Genomic DNA, 17,490 nt, shown 5'->3' with positions numbered 1-17,490 from the left:
AGGGTGCGTGGTTTTGTGTGCTGCCTGCAACCTGCAGATGGGACTTTGCTTGTTTGTGTGGACCAGTTGCTGGCATACCACGGACTGGTACTGGTCCACGGACCGGAGGTTGGGGACCCTGACTTATTGACCATTCGAAGGATGCTGAAAGTGTGACTTAAGACCCAGATTTGAAGCTCGAAGTTCTCCCCCCCTCCCAGTTAAGTGACCTCATTTTGGGCGACCAGCAACCAGTCCACATTTACAACTCTTTGCAGCATCCTCAGTCAGGTGATTGTGATTTATGGCTTTTTTGCCATAAACCAGCATTTCCTGTATTTCTGCCCAAAAGCATCCCTTAGAGGAGAGGTCCCCAACCTTTTGGGTACCAGGGACTGGTTCCGCGGAGAGAAGTTTTTCCGCGGACCGGAGGGTGTGTGATTTTGGGTACTGCCTGCATCCTGCTTTGCTTGTTTGTGCGGACCGGTTTCTGGCATGCCGCATCCTGGTGCTGGTCCATGGACCAGGGGTTGGGGACCACTGCCTTAGTGAACAATGGGTTCACTTAACAACAGCAGCATTTGCTTAACAACTGCAGTATTCACTATATGACTTAAAATCAGGTGTCACATAGTGACCCGCTTTACAACTGTGTCACGACTGATGACCAAAATTGTGGGCTCAGTTATGAGCTCTGTAAAGATAATTCTATGTTCATTTCCAAGATCTGCATCAAGAAACATATAATGCGTTCTCCCTGATCGGACATCACAGGAAAGACGACACTATCAGCATAATAAGAAACAGAAGATGGAAGAGTCTAATCCAGGCAATCAGGATCCTGGACTGTGAAACGTGGCATGAATTATTCATGTTAGGTATAGTAAAAGGTAAAGGTTCCCCCGCACATGCATGCTAGTCGTTTCCGACTCTAGGGGCCGGTGCTCATCTCCGTTTCAAAGCCGAAGAGCCAGCGCTTGTCCGAGGACGTCTCCGTGGTCATGTGGCCGGCATGACTAGACGCCAAAGGCGCACGGAACGCTGTTACCTTCCCACCGTAGTGGTCCCTATTTTTTTACTTGCATTTTTACGTGCTTTGGAACTGCTAGGTTGGCAGAAGCTGGGACGAGTAACAGGCGCTCACTCTGTTACGCAGCACTCGGGATTCGACCCGCCAAACTGCCGACCTTCTGATCGACAAGCTCAGCGTCCTAACCCACTGAGAGAGCAAGATTTGACCTGGATTACCTACAGTCAGAAGGTAAGTTAAATGAAAGGAACATATTCAGCATATGTAACAAGTGTGAGAGAACATAAGAAGACCTAAGAAATAAAGAGATGTTATAAAAATCAGCATTTGGGGGGGGGACAAAATTCAGAAGAAAAAAAAAGGGACCAAGTGACCTTATTTGATGCAGACTTTCAACATCTAGCACAGTCTCTCTCAAACATGGCAATTTGAAGAAGTGTGGACTTCAATTCCCAGAGTTCCCTACGTAGCTCTGCTGGCTGGTGAATTCTGGAAGTTGAAGTCCACACTTTGAAGAAGTTGAGAAACGCTGATTTAGCAAGCAAAGACAAGTGAAGGTATATCAGGTCGAGAATGTCAAAAAACAGAAAAACAAGGAAACCTGGATGTATTTTTTTTTCCAAAAATCAGAAAAACAGGAAAATGTGCACCAATCAATATCAAGAGAGGTGCCAAGTTCCCCCAAAGTGCTCCAGAACATGCAAATTTTACACTTTAAGAAAGGAGATGGAGGAAAGCATGCAAATTAGCAAATCACTGCATTAATTTTTCACACAAGCAAAGTTGTGCTTCCAAAAAAAAAGGGGGGGGGAGAGAATGGAATCACACATTTATTTAAATGTGGCCAGGGCAGAAAAAAACCAGATGGATACTGGGAAGAGATAATTAAAGAAACATGGGTAATAAGATAGCTCAAGTGTTTCTCAACCTTGGCAACTTTTAAGATATGTAGAATTCAATTCCCACAACTCTGAACTTGGGGAATTGAAGCCTGCATATCTTAAAACTGCTAAGGGTGAGAAATGCTGAAATGGATAAACTAAGATGGATAACGGACAGAGCAAAAGACTTTAAGGTGATTCCTCTTCAACTTCTCGAGGCCTTCCGACTATGTAAATCGTGCCAAAATGTGGGATATAAAATGGAGTGCCAGAACATCTGGTTACACTTCTGAGGAATCTTTACAAGGAAAAAGGAACTACTGTTAAGAACCGAGTTTGGAGATACAAAGAGTTTAAAATAATAGTAATAATAATAATTTTATTTATATACCGCCCTTCTCCCGAAGGAGAGACCAGGCTGAATAGTGTCTTGTTTATTCTGTTTGGAGAATACAAGTAGCCCTCAACTTACAATTCAGCCCAAAATTTCCATTGCTAAGCGAGACATTGGTTAAGAGAGTTTTGCCCGTTTTACGACCTTCCTTGCCCCATTTGTTAAGTGAATCAGTCTGGCTGTTAAGTGACTCACACAGTTGTTAAGTGAATCTGGCTTCCCCATTGACTTTGCTTGTCAGGAAGTCGCAAAAAGGGGGGACACTGTGACCGTCATAAAACAGGAACCAGTTGCCAAGCCTCTGAACTTTGGACCGTGGGACCACGGGGATGGTCCTAAGTGTGAAAAACAATCGTAGGTCCCTTTTTTTCCAGAGCCGTCGTCACTTCGAATGATCACTAAATGAACTGTTGTAAGTCGAGGACTCTGTGTAGGAGACGTAAACATTCACCTCACAGGAAGGCAATAACAAGTTCTTGAAGGATACTTCTATCGCAACAGGGATCTAAAAGGATAAAGCAAGGGTTTGGCCAGTGGCTGTGGAAAAAGTAAATTTCAGTTGTCCAGTTGTGTCCAACTCTAGAGAACGGTGCTCATCTCCGTTACTTACCTGAGGGAGCCAGGATTGTCCGAAAACATTTTCACGGTCATATGGCCAACATGACTCTATTCAGAGGCACACAGAATGCTGGGGCTGAGCTTGTCAGCTGGAAACCCAGGTTTGAGACCCGAACTCTGTGCGACAGGATGAACTTGTTACTTGCCTCAGCTCCAGGTCACTTAGCAGTTCAAAAGCAAGCAAATGCAAGTAGATTAAACAGGTGCCAGTTCAGTGGCTGCGGAAGCTGTTTGTCAAAAAAAAAAAAAAGTTGGATATTTAAAGTTGAACTGTAGATTTTGAAACCCAGGTAGACCTCGACGTATGACTTGTGATGGAGTCTGCCCATTACAGCTGTGAGGTCGCAACGGTCGTAAAACATGAGCAACTTGATTTTGCGAGCTTTTTTTTGCATTGTTAAAAAAACCCCCACATCTGTGGTCATTAAGCGACTCCATGGTTCGTAATGGGCTTCTTGCCCAAAACTGGAACTGACTTTAGAAAACATGATCATGTGACTGCAGGATGTTGCAAACGCCTAGCAAAGTGGCCGTGTTTTATTTTATTTTTTTAATTTTAATTCCATTTATATCCCGCTCTTCTCCGAAGACTCAGGGCGGCTTACAAGCTTAGCAGTAGCCTTCATTCTATGTATATGCCTGCTTATTAGGGTTTTCACACACACCCCAAGCGGCATTATTACAAAGTCAGCTTAATTGTCCCCAACAATCTGGGTCCTCAATTTACCTACCTCGGAAGGATGGAAGGCTGAGTCAACCTGGAGCCTGGTGGGACTCGAACCTGCACTAATTGTAGGCAGCTGGTGTTACTTAAGGAGGCATTAGCCCACTGCTCCACCAAGGCTGGTGGAGCAGTTACACTGGGCATCCAGAGTTCGGTCAGATGACTGCAAAGGGGGCCTGACCGTCGGAACCTTGAATATTAGGTCATATGGTCCATCATAATTTTGAATAACTCCTAAGTGACCAGTCATAAGTCACTGTACTTAATAAAACCACCTTTACTCAGCTAAGTTTTACAAGGACTGCAAATAGTATCAATCAATCAGTCCTCATGGCTTGGGACCAGATTATCTGAGGGACTGTGTCTTGCTGGTCACATCCACCCCACCCCCTTGCAGAAAGGCAAGGAATGTTGCAAAGCCCCATCCCCTAAGGAGGCACATTTGGCGGGACCCAGAAGGGCCTTGTCCATGGTGGCTCCCTCCCTTTGGAATATCATCCCTTCAGAAATTATGACTGGCGTCCACTTTGACATCTTTTATAAGGCCCTGAAGACCTGGCTTTGCCAAGGGGCCTGGGGAACCCAGAGTGGGATGAAGCCCACCAAATTGCTTATTTGACTGTGTGTTGTCGCCGGGGGAGGAGGTTATTGTCTTTTTATTTGTAATTTTAATTTTTTATATTTTTTCTGTGCTGTGTTTTTGTCCGTCAGCTGTCTAGAGTTGTTGTGAGCTAGTAGGCAGCTATATAAAGTTTCTAAATACAGGGGTGTCAAACTCAATTTCATTGAGGGCCACATCAGCATTGCGGTTGCCCTCAGGGGGCCGGGTGCGTATGGCCAGGGTGGGTGTGGCCTACTGGGTGGGCATGGCTAGAGTGCGTATGGCCTACTGGGTGGGCGTGGCCAGCTCTACATGGTTCGCATCAAGGGTGCCTATGGGGGCCTGGGCAGGAGTGGGACAGATCTGAGGGTCTCTGGGCCAGGGCCAAGGCAGTGGGGGCCGTTCCCTCACTGTTTCCAGGATGGCTTCGCGGGCCACATGAAACCACTTCGCGGGCCAGATTTGGCCCCCAGGCCTTGTGTTTGACATGTCTGAAATAAATCATAATGTAATATAATTGTAATAGTAAAGTTGGAAGGGACCTTGGAGGTCATCTAGTCCAACCCACTGCTCAGGCAGGAAACCCTATACCAGTAATGGCGAACCTTTTAGAGACTGAGTGCCCAAATTGCAGCCCAAAACCCACTTATGTATCGTTGGGCGCCGGGTGGGCGTGGCCCATTGGGTGGGCGTGGCCCATTGAGTGGGTGTTGCTGCCGTGGTAACGGCAGACTGGGTGGGACTAAAAGTTCAATCAATCAATCAATTCCAACTTTGCAAGATCTATTTTTTTCTTGTGAAAAGTTGAAATTGATTGATTGAACCTTTTTTTTTTGCACACGGCAGTGGAGGCCTAAAGCGAAAAGGTTTTATAAAACCCAGCTGAAGGCCTAGGACTGGGGCCACGGCGCGCGTGCCCACAGAGAGGGCTCTGCGTGCCACCAGTGGCACGCGTGCCATAGGTTCGCCACCATGGCCCTATACCATTTCAGACAAATGGCTGTCCAGTCTCTTCTTAAAAACTTCCAGTGTTGGAGCATTCACATAATAATATAATATATAATATAATAAAACATAAAATAAAATAAAATAAATAAAATAAAAAGCCGGAGACCATGAGTTTTAGTTCCACCACCGGCATGATTGTCAGCTGGATGATTTGGGGCCATCCCCTCTCTCTCAGCCCAACCCACCTCACAAGGTTGTCGCTGTGGGGAAAAATAGGAGGAAGGTGCGTTGAATTATGTTCGCCACCTTGAATTGTTTGGAAAAAAATGATTCAGGTGGGGGTGCAAAATAAACAAGTAAAACACGTGGGTAAATAACAAGAGTCCAAGCAAGGAAACGCGGAACACAAGAACGATAAGAACCACAACAGACTTTACACGTATACAAACCAGCGGAACGGCAGAAGATTTTTAAGCCTGATTCGCTGCCCAGCTGCTTCCAGCACCGTCTCTTGATGTGAGCCCTTTTCGGATTCCAATATATTGCAGAACAGACAAGTCATTCTTTGCATCAAACGGGTTTAATGACTCCCTGAATTGAATATCAGGAGGAATGGGGGGGGGGGGGAAAGAGCACTTCTTTCCCAGCATTTACAAGGTGGATTTGAGAACAATGGTAACACACCACAGTTAGTGTTCAAACTCTTCCTCCTCCCCCCGCCCCCCAAAAAAATCCAGGAAATGTTTCCCAGACATTTAAGTCATTCCACAAGACAACTGAGGGATTGCTATACACATTCTCTCTCCTTTCTAGAAAAAAAATGGTGGCAAATAAGAGACTGCTCCAGCAATTCCAGAGGTTTTATATATATATATGTTGACTTCTAGAGGTTTCTGAAGTGCAACCCGGTCAGTAAAATCCACTATGGCCAATGGTTAAGGTTTGAAGGGCTGCAGGTTGATCACCAACAATCTGAACCCAAGTTCTTGACTTCTGGATTCTTAGCAGCAGCAGCATCACAGATGCTAAACTGTGATCAAGAAAGAGGTTGGGGAAAAACCCATCAGCGATGACATTGGACAAAAAGGGACAGATTAGAACAGGGGTCTCCAAACTTGGCAACTGGAAGACTTGAGGACTTCAACTCCCAGAATTCCTCAGCCAGCATGGCTGGCTGAGGAATTCTGGGAGTTGAAGTCCACAAGTCTTCCAGTTGCCAAGTTTGGAGACCCCTGTGTTGGAGAGGACAAGCTACCATAATAATCCTTTTATCTGGCAAACCTCAAGCCATCAGTGTCCCAACCAACATTGGTAACAGAAGACATTCTCTGGGGGTTTGAAAGCCCGTCAGAAAGAGCAGGAGCCTAAGTGACATGTCTGTGACAGGCCTAGCTTGGATCTATGTGGAGTCAGTATGTGGCCAAAGCAGAACCCCCAAAGTTTGCCAAAAACACATTATTTGTCAGAGGCCGAAAGGAACCGACGCCCAAGCAGCTTCAGGAGAAAACAACCAACCCCCTTTTTCCCTCAAAAAACAAGATGGGAGCCATGTCACTCAGCTCCGAAGGGCCAGACATTGTTCAGCAAGACCGATGCATGACACAGCACCAACGTTAAGAGGACTAAGAACACTTATTATCCGTTACAGAGATTTCTCTTTTATCGGCAAATGCTTTGTGAGGTAGGTGAGCATTTTCCCCTGTTTTATGCAGAGAAGAAAAAAAGAGGGCTCCGTGATTTGGGATGACACCCCATTTGTATGTGAGGGTGTGGAACTAACCCCGACTTCAAAAAGAAGCCTTTCCTTTCTGGAAAGTTCCTTTTCTCTGGGGTTAATTTCCCTAGTTTAGGGTTAGGGTTAAAGGACAATTTGGCTAAGGCCAGTAGTATCTTCTCTGTCCTGGCTTATCCTACTAGCCCAGGGGTAGGCAACCTGGGCTCTTTTATGACTCGTGGACTTCAATTCCCAGAATTCCTGAGTCAGCATGGCTCAGGATGGAAATCTCTCCCTTTTCCCTCAGCATGGCTGGCTCAGGAATTCTGGGAGTTGAAGTCCACAAGTCATGAAGGGGCCTAGGCCTAGGCCAGGTGTAGGCAACCTTGGCTCTTTTATGACTTGTGGACTTCAACTCCCAGAATTCCTGAGCCAGCCATGGCTCAGCTTGGAAACCTCTCCCTTTCCCCTCAGCATGGCTGGCTCAGGAATTCTGGGAGTTGAAGTCCACAAGTCATAAAAACGCCCAGGTTGCCTACCCCTGTGCAACTAGCCTATCTTGATGTAACTAGCCTATCTTGCTCTACAGCCGATTCCTGAACTCAACGGGCCATTTCCCACGGACACGAGCAAATGCAGGAAGTTCGAGAGATCTTTTTTGTTTGTTTGTTTGAAGAACTCAAAAATAGTTGGAATCCTAACTGTTAAGGTTGACTTAGGAGTTGCACCGCTTACCTGGTCATTAGCAGACATCCCACCCTCGTGTGCACACGCACACACCCACACCCACCCATGGAAAGACTTTTTAAATAGTATACAGGTCTCTGGTTTATCCAGCAATTGTTTCCTTCCGTCCCACACGTGGTGTCTGCCAGGAACATTAAATATACAACGAAATAAGCCACAGGATTGTCAGCCAGCCGAGAGTTCGAATCCCACATGCACGGGCCATGCACATGGTACGGTCTTGCTCTTCTGCCACCTCCTTCGGCCAAGGTGGATGTTTGGGGCCTCCCTTCTTCTGAGGAAGAGAGCGAAGCTCGTCTTTCTTTCTGACGGAGGCCGCCGGGTCACTTTTGCTCCCCTTCGGACGACTCTTCTTCCGCTTCCTCAAGCCACTGGATAAACTTCTGAAGCTGCAAAACAGGACCAGCATGAGTGATGATCAACGTGCAGCGATGGGGACTCTTGGGAAGGACAACCTTAAACTTCTTGACAATAAACAGAGGGGAAAACAGGTGGATTTGGCCATAAAAACTCTTTTTGTAGGTTGTTGTACTTCAGATATTAGGGTTCACCTACAGGTAGTCCTTGACTTACAACCGTTCATTTAGTGACCACTCAGTTACAACGGGAAAAAATTGCTTATGTCAGTTGCACTGAAAAAAGTGCTAACGACCATTTTTCACCCTTACGACCGTTGCAAGCAACCCCAGGCTCACGTGATCCACATCCAGACGCTTGCCAACTGGTTCATATTTATGACCGTGGCAGTGTCCCGGGGTCATGTGATCCCCTTTTGCGACCTTCACTTAACAACCGTGGCAAGAAAAGTCGCCAAGTGGGGCAAAACGCACTTAACGAATCTCTCTCTTAGCAAGGGAAATTTTGGCCTCAACTGTGGTCGTAAGTCAAGGACTACCAATACAAGAACTTGGCCCATGTGTCTCCTGGATTTTGTATATTATGCTAGACCATGAGTTGTTTCACTATAATTTACTAAAACCATTATTGGCTGGTTTTGCCTTATGGTGATTAATAGGGTTGACATATGGTGCTAAGGGCGTGAATTTAACCAGAGTTTGTTAAATCAGAGCAAGCCCCAAACAAAAACAATTATGGCTTAATGGAACAGGTTTACCGAATTGCAAATTGTACCGTTATCAAGTACTGTACTCTTCACACTTTCTAGAAATCTGGCTAAAAAGATCTTTCACTCATGCTTAGAATACTGCAACGCCCTCTATGTGGGGCTGCCCTCAAAAGACTATTCAGAAGCTGCTGATGGGACAAATTGGCGGTGATCTGGGTACTCGTGGTTTGAGAGTCTCAAATGCAGAATTGGTGCTGGGTCTAATTCAAACTGTTGGTTTTAAAGCCCTGCCTGCCCCTGTTCTGGGACATCTTAGGGAATCACCTGTCCTGGGTGGTCATGAAGAGAAGAAACCCAGGTGAGTATTTCTGGGGTGGCTGTCACACTCTGCAACTCCTTGCCATTGAGGTGTATCTGTTTTCCTAGGGGTTCTGATTTTCTGTAAGGCAATAAGCCCAGCTGTTTAATGGGTTGTTGTTTTTTTAAGCTCAGTGGCGATCATTGGGTGTGCTTTTCTTTGGATTTTACGCTGTTATGCATTCTCTTTATGGATATTTTTTAATGTTAAGTTGTTCTCCTGTTTTTCATTCTGATTTGACGTTTATAAACTACCTGGCATCTTGGCATGATCCTCACCGCCGATAGGAACTCACCCGCTGGTTTTTACGAAGCTGTCTGCCTTTATCTGATGTGTCCCGTTCAGAAAACCAGGCCAGAATCATCTCTTCTTCTAAGATCTCCAGTTGGTAGAACATCATCAGGACCTGCAAGGGCCACGGGAGAAGCTGGGTTTGATTGAGGTGCTATGCATGACGGTGCCAAGGAAGAAGTAAAGAGCCGTCGAGAAAAGAAAAGCCGAGAACTAAGGCTTTCTTGATTTTTCTTGAAGGCCTTTTGCTTCTCATCCCAGAAGCTCCTTCAGTTCTAACTTTCTCTGCGAGAAACGTCAAGAAAGCCCAGTTGCCTTTTCGAAAGCACCTTTGGGAGAAATTTTAATATCTTACCACTGATGGAAAACCTACGCGTTGTTAAAAAACAAACAAACCCACAAAGGCTAATGAGGGGAACAATATCAAAAAGCAAAGTGTGCGTGTGCGTGCGTGTGTGCGTAGTACTTGACTTACAACAGTTCATTTAATTTATTTATTTATTTATTATTTTGACTTATATACCACCCTATTCCCGTAGGACTCAGGGCGGTTTACAGGGCAATTAAAATCATACCATACAAAAGTTAAAAAAAATTAAAACAATTAATTAAATTTAAAGCCCAAAATTTAAAAAAAGTTAAAACATTAAAACCCAATGAAAACCCCTCGGTCTAGGCCTGATAGCTCAAAGAGCCAAGTTTTCCGGTCCCAGCAGAATGAGCGGAGGTCGGAGGCAGTCCTGAGTTCCATCGGAAGTTGGTTCCAAAGGGCAGGCGCGCCCACAGAGAAGGCCCTCTCTCTGGGAGTCACCCGCCGGCAATCCTTCACCGGCGGTACCCTCAGAAGGCCCTCCCTGTGGGAGTGCACAAGACGATGGGGAGTTGATGCCGGCAGCAGGTGTTCCCTCAGATAATCCGATAATGACCAATCAAAGCTGCAATGGCAATGAAAAAAGGGACCGAAGACCATTTTTCACACTTAACCACTGCAGCATCCCCATAGCCACGTGATGAAAATTTGGATGCTTGGCAACTGACTCATATTTATGACGGTTGTAATGACCTGTGATCATGTAAGCCCCTATTGTGATATGTTTTCCCCTCTAAACTGGTATTTTGTGCATGTATAAGTTATGAAGACAGAGGCATCTTCCCTAGCTTCTATTCCTTATATATATGTATGTATGCATGTTTGTATACATGTATACACACACACACAGACACACACAGACACACACAGACACACACAGAGGGGATATGGGAATATAGGATATCTATATATATTGATATATATCGATATACCATGTTTCCCCAAAAGTAAGGCCTACACCAACAATAAGCCCTAGCTTGATTTTGGGGGGTAGGCCTAATATAAGCCCTATCCCCAAAATAAGCCCTAGTTTTGGGGCGAGGCGCACACCTAAAAACCAAGCTAGGGCGGGAGTGGGGAGCTGCCCCACCCACCCTGCACCCTCTTACCTTGCAGCCAGGCCTCTCCTCGCCGGCCCACTTCTTCTTTTGAGGCCTCTTCTGCAGCCAGGCCTGCATTTCTCAGTCACAGGGCTTTCCAGAAGGCCTGTGCAGCCAAGAACTGACCTATAGATTCAATCTGTAGCTTGGTTCTGCAAGACCTCAGCAGCTGAGCATCGAGCTATGGATTGAATCCATAGCTTAGTACTCAGCTGCTTAGGTCTTCCAGAAAGGCCTGACTGCAAAATGCAGGCCCGAATGCAGCTGCAGAAATTGGGCCCCAGAAGAAGTGGACCGGCTGGGTGGGGCTGTCGGTGCTGGAGGTGAGGTAAGGCCTACCCCGAAAATAAGACCTGGTGCCTCTTTTGGAGGAAAAAAGAAAACTAAGACCCGGTCTTATCTTCGGGGAAACAGAGTATATAGATATATAAAACCTATATTCTCAGATCCTGTTTGTTTTCCAAATACATGCTACTGATGTTGATTCTCCTTTCCCCTCTCTTGTTAAATAAAGCTGCTTTTTATATACACTCCTCGACTTACAAGAGTTCATTTAGTGACCGTTCAACGTTACACCACTGGAAAATATGGTTTGTGACCGTTTTTCACACTTGCGGCATTCCCCATGGTCATGTGATCAAAATTCAGATGCTTGGGCACAGGTTCATATTTATGACGGCTGCAGTGTCCCCCGGGGTCACATGAGCCCCTTTTGCGACCTTCTGACAAGCAAAGTCAATGGGGGGAAAGGAGATTCACTTAACAATTGGGTTACTGACTAATCAGCTGCAGTGATTCACTTAACAACTGTGGCGAGAAAAGTCGTAAAATGGGGGAAACCCACTTAACAACAGAAATGTTGGGCTCGCTTGTGGTCAGAAGTGGAGGACTACCTCTGTATAACAGGGACCCTTCGGGCATTGGCAAATAGGTCCTCCACCCAACTTTGGTGAGAAGACCATAGGACCTTCCCACGGATTTAAGAGACAGAAGGAAATCTAGTTCAACTGACAGGTCCTCAATCTCCAGCCTAGGATCAACCTCCAGCCAGCCTGTCAACACCCATGGAAGCTTACTTTGGCCAAAGCCATGGTCAGGTTCTCATGTTCCAAGAAGAACTCTTCGATGGCATGTAAAGCATCCAAGTGATCTGACGTTCGCTTGATGTAGTTCTTGAAGAGCGGAGCCCAATTCTTCAGCAACTGGGAGAGAGTTGAGCAAAGACAAATGAATGCTAGAAAGGGAAGCCCCGGAGATGAATACATAGAACTGGATATCGTTAATAGCTCTTGTACCCAAAAGAATGGACAAAGAAACATTACACGGCAAAAACGCACAAGTCCCTGCTTTTTATAAAGCGATAAAATGAACACTGTTCAGTGATTTTTTTTAAAAAAAATACAATGTTAATGAAGAAATTAGTAACAAGATTAAAAACAAGTGAAATATTACCAGAGAAGCAAAGGAAAATAAAGGAAGAGTAAGGAAGAAAATTTCTCTTTTTCTGTTCTGCAATTTTTATTTTTATTTTATCCAAACCCTCGTTCCCTTTTTCATGCAGCCACTCCGTGTCCTCAACTTACAGCTTAGGTGGCATTAGAACGCCAGTTCGATTTTCACAGACCTTAGAACCTCTTCCCCTTTTATGTACAGGGAGTCCTCGACGTACGACCACAACAGAGCCCAAAATTTCTGTGGCTGAGCATTTGTTAAGTGAGTTTTGCACCCATTTTACAACGTTTCTCACCACACTTGCTAACTGAATCACTGCAGTGGGTAAGTTAGTAACACGGTGGTAAGTCGAATCGCTTTCCCTCACTGACTCTGCTTGTCAGAAAGTCGCCAAAGGTGATTATTCTTGACCCAGGGGCACAGCAACGGTCGTAAGTATGAAGCAGTTGTCATGCGCCTGAATTTTGCTCCCACGACCATGGGGCTGCTACCAAGGTTGCAAGTGTGAAAAGTGGTCGTTAAGTAGCTTTTTTCAGTGCCGTTGTAATTTTGAATGGACACTAAATGAACTGCCGTAAGTCGAGGACTGCCTGTGTATTTCAGCCACCCATTTTGGAAGAAGAGGGTAAACGGATTCTTTAAACAGATGGATGGAAACATAGAAAATGGAGGGCAGAAAAAAGGCCCAGTGGTCCACTGAGTCTGCCCTTTTGAGGTTTTTGCTTGTTTTTGTTTTCTTTTTTTAATGTTGTATTATTATTATTATTATTATTATTATTATTATTATTATTATTATTATTATTATTATTATTATTATTATTAAAAAATGGTCCGCTGGGCAGTCAACCAGATGTTCAGACCAGATTGGTCATTTTTGTCTGTTTACTGAACCCAAGGACCTGGGATAGGCAGATGGGAACGTCTGAGGGGGTTAAAGGTTAAAGGTCGCAGAACCAAGGCAAGGAGGAAGGATGCTCACAGGGGCTACCAGGCTGCTGTACTGCTGAGGGTCCTTTTCTGCTTTCATCCGCTGCAGGGGGTATTCCAGTACCACCTTGCTGAGCATCGCCATCACCTCTTTCAGGCCAATGTTATAAGCGTACCTATAAAAGGAAGGAGAAATGTTAACAGACATCCTCGGTAAGGCCACACTTGGAATTCTGCATCCAGTTTTGGTCACAATGTAAAAAAAAAGAAAGACTGCAGAGAAGAGCAACGAAGATGATCAGGTGGACTGGAGGCTAAAACATACGAGGAACAGTTGCTGGAACTGTTTAATGAAGAGAAGGACCAGGGGGGACAGGATAGCATTGATCCAATATCTCAAGAGACAGAAACTCCAGTTTTTCTGCCTTTTGGCTGGATGAATTTTTGGGAGGGAGAACCTTCGGGTCAATCCAAGTGATGGACTACTTGCCCCCGCTTAAATTTAAATAATAAACCAAAGGCTCGTAGGCGCTAAGTGAGAGATCGCACACCTCCATCTATACCCAGGAGGTCTAAGCACCTGCCTTATCTCTGGATGGGGGAGTCTTGGGGCTCCCACTGTCTCCTAAAGTCACAAAAATCTGACCGCAAAAGTCTTACTTGAGAGAGTTGATCTCCAGAACCAGGTTGTCGCAAGAGATTTTCTCTTCTTCCCCTCTCTGCAGAGTCCCCAAGACCTCATTCTGGAAAACTGAAATCGAGAGCAGATTAGAAGCGGAGCACTCCGCTGGAAAAAGAAACCCTGTGTAGCCTGTGCTCCCAGCAGCTGAGTCTGAGGAATCTGAGGAGGAGGAGGAGGGGTTTGGAGAGCCTTTGATGCCAGAGGGAGGCTCTAATGCACTGCAAAACTCTCAGCCTGGCCCCTCCCGTTGTGTTCCTCATGAGGCTCAGCTGTGTGAGGACGAGGTGTCAGACTCAGAGGAGTCACAGCTGAATCTGTTCAGAGACGCTAGAAGCAGAGCGCAATCCAGCAGAGCAGAGCAGAGAAAATCAATGAGGCAACTCAGTGAGAGGAGGAGAAGGCAGTGAGAAGCCATGCTGTGGGACTGATAATAAAAGGGGAAGGTGTGGGCGGGGCTGGTTGCTGAAGGCAACCGTTTGGAGACATTCTAAGGGAATCCTGGTCTGTTCTTGCTACTTCTGTTTAACTCTTGTTCGTTGACTCGTTTGATATTTTGATTCATTTATCGAAGGAAATACTCTGTTCCCTTTTTGTTTGAAGTGTAAATAAATTTGGGTTGGGTTTCTCCAGCCTATTGACTGTAAAAAGGAAAAATGGGTTGTCCCTGACACACAAACAAGGCCGGTCGTAGGCTGGAACAGAACACCCTGGGCAGCAATCCTCAAACCCACAACGCTTCAGGTCCCCCCATTTTTTACTCTCACTCAGTTCGGTTTCCGCTTTAATATCATGCAGACAACGTGCATTTGGAGCCAACGTCCCGCCACAAAGGAATCCCAATTACCTTTAACGTCATCCATCTGAGGGGAAGCTGCCCGACTGTCTATCTGCTCAGACCCAAAGCTCGTATCGCTTTCGGACTCTTCTTCTTCTTCTTCAGCCTTTATGGCGAGGCCTAGTTAAGATGGGAGGGAAGAAACTTCTGAAGTCCTCTGACTTTGCTCCAGCACCTTTTCATGAGGAAACCATTTCAGGTAATCCTCAACTTACAACCAGTTGCTTAGCGATGTATTTCTATCCGGTATTTTTCCATGTCAAGAATTGTATTTTATCAACACTTTCTGCTATGGTTATTCTTACAAAACTGGGTCTTGAATGGCTCCTTTCTCCCAGAGTATCTGCTTAGATGAGGGGGTCTCCAAAATTGGCAACTTTAAAACTTGTGGACTTCAACTCCCAGAATTCCTCAGCTAACCATGCGAGGAGGTCTTTAAACTTGGCAACTTTAAGACTTGTGGACTTCAACTCCCAGAATTCCTCAGCTAACCTTGCGGGGAGGTCGGTCTCCAAAATTGGCAAGCTGGTTAGCTTTTAAATCATTACCTTGACACTATCCCCAGCCCTGTAAAGACAGCTGCCGCACCAGTTTTCTTGGCAATTCTCATCACTTACAAGAACCGCAGAGGAGCATGGGACAACATGCCATTCTATACTGCCTGCTGAATCCCATTTTTCTATCCTCCAGTTCGCTTACCCCAGAGACTTTGTCTTTGTTCCTCTTGGTCTGCATCGTTTTCATGGGCTGCTTCCCAAAGGTAACCTCTGCCTTCCAAGCCAACCTCTTCTGGGTTGTAGCCTAAAGTAGAAAATGAATGTTGGCTTGATTATCAATCCAAAGGATGCAACTAAACAAAAGGAACTAGTGAGTTGATAGTGCAGTAAGATTGTTCCCCCCAAAAAAGTCTACCTCAAAGGAGAATATTTATAGCTCAAGGCTGAAATGAAGGCTCCTTGGTGCTCTCTGAGCTTAGTTGTTTTCTTGAAGACGTTACCTAGTTTGGACCATGAAACACCTGCAAGAAAATAACCAAACTCTGAGAGCACCCAGGACACCTCAAGTCTACCTCATTGGCTAGTTTTTCTAATCCTAGCACCAAGTTGGGAAGAGCTACAATGGAAGATGGTGGATGAGGAACAGCAGTCTCGTGTCCTCACCCCTTCTAGCCTACGTAAGGATGCTTTTTGCTTCAAATGCTGTTTGGTTTAGGACAGACATGTCAAAATCACGACGTCACGGAACTTGTTCCCCATTGCCGGCAATGGGGTGGGCGCGGTCTCCTCGTGACACGTCTGGCCTGCGGGCCGGCAGTTTGACACCCCTGGTTTAGGAGGAAGTGACAGAAATCATACATAATGAACTAAGCATTGTATTTCTATCTTCACCCCATGAACAAACACGTCTTGCGAGGTTACCGTATTTTCTGGCGTATAAGACAACTTTTTAACCCATGAAAATCTTCTCAAAAGTCAGGGGTCGTGTTATACGCGGGGTGCTGAAACTTTAGGGACAGGGCTGGCTGGAAAACCTGGAGCGGATCTCCCATTTGGTCTGCGCAGGGAAAGCGGGACCAACTGGAGAAGAAGCTGCAGTCTGTGATTTTTTACAGGCTGGGGTCTGGGCGTCTTTCCTTCTAAAGTTGAAGAGCAGCTACAGTCTATCCCAACCTGAAAGGCAGGTGGGGAATGCAGCAGTCAGAGCAGCTGCTTAGCTCTAAGGACACATTTGACTCAGGAAGTGGGCGGGCTGGCTGGAAAACCTGGAGCGGATCTCCCATTTGGTCTGCGCAGGGAAAGCTTTAGAGTGAATTAGGAAAAGTTTAATCCACTGGCACTGTTTTATGTTTACATGTTTGATGACAAACAGCCTTATGTTTATAAGTGACAGTTTTCCTACTAAGTACCTGCATGTCATAAGCATTTGAATTAAAATTACCATATTAAAATCAAATCTGATGTTTTTTAATTCTTATTTGGTGTGCGTTGGAAAAGGGGTAGTCTTATACGGCGAGTATAGCCCAAACCCTATAATTTAACAGGAAATGTAGGGGGTTGTCTTATACGCCAGAAAATACGGTAACTGCTTCAGTAGCAGCATCTGGAAATATTAAGCAGAGAACCCACACGGTATCCTGGTAAAGTGTAGGACTAGGATCAAGGAGACCAAGGTGGTCTGGTCTGCTCTTGACCATCAAAACTTTTTCCCTCTGCCTAATGTACCTTGCAAAATCGATGATGCGGGGGGAAAAAATAGGAGCTAGCGCTGATGATGTTGCCTAGTTTGGTAAAGAAACGTCTGCAAGAAAACCACCAAGCTCAGAGTGCACCAAGTACCCCACAGTTCAACCCTGATCTACAAATATTCTCCTGTCTGTCGAAAAGTAGGAGGAGTGAAAACCAGCTAAAGCTCTTGAACGAAAGGCAGGAGACAAATCTAATAAATAAAGAGGAAGGCATTTGCATTGCAAAAGAGCAACGAAAGCCAAGTGAAATAAAATGGCTAGAAAAAGGGGGTTTCAACTGTGCCCAAATAGGAGTTAAGAGCCTGGAGCCCACTTTGTCCCCACCACTTCGTCATCATCTCCTTCCCACCTACTCGTTCAAAGCAGATTCTTTCTCCAGGCTGCTTAATCCTTAGCAGTTATTTAATCCTTATCCTTAATCCTTAGCAGGGTCCCAAGGGAAGACTCTATGGGAAAAAGGCAGAAGAGAATAACAAAATAACAAGAGTTGGAAAGAACCTTGGAGGTCTTCTAGTCCAACCCTTCTAG

At 45.5% G+C, this 17,490-nt stretch overlaps 1 protein-coding gene across 1 annotated transcript in view; it reads right to left on the bottom strand.

The window, feature by feature from the left end:
* Nucleotides 1-5,086: 5,086 nt before the first annotated feature.
* EIF2B5 (eukaryotic translation initiation factor 2B subunit epsilon) overlaps nt 5,087-17,490 on the bottom strand; it is a 43,964-nt gene continuing 31,560 nt past the window's right edge. Inside the window, exons 10-16 of the mRNA XM_083363940.1 lie at nt 15,417-15,518; nt 14,727-14,837; nt 13,861-13,951; nt 13,253-13,376; nt 11,898-12,023; nt 9,356-9,466; nt 5,087-8,025 (exon numbers count right to left, since the gene is read on the bottom strand). Of these exons, the coding sequence (XP_083220066.1) occupies nt 7,960-8,025; nt 9,356-9,466; nt 11,898-12,023; nt 13,253-13,376; nt 13,861-13,951; nt 14,727-14,837; nt 15,417-15,518 (731 nt within the window). The 3' untranslated portion in view covers nt 5,087-7,959. The remainder of the gene's footprint in view (nt 8,026-9,355; nt 9,467-11,897; nt 12,024-13,252; nt 13,377-13,860; nt 13,952-14,726; nt 14,838-15,416; nt 15,519-17,490) is intronic.

The sequence above is a fragment of the Vipera ursinii genome (genome assembly GCF_947247035.1).
Source record: "Vipera ursinii genome assembly, chromosome: 5".
Classification (NCBI taxonomy): Eukaryota; Metazoa; Chordata; class Lepidosauria; order Squamata; family Viperidae; genus Vipera; species Vipera ursinii.
This window is presented reverse-complemented; position numbering and strand designations above follow the sequence as displayed.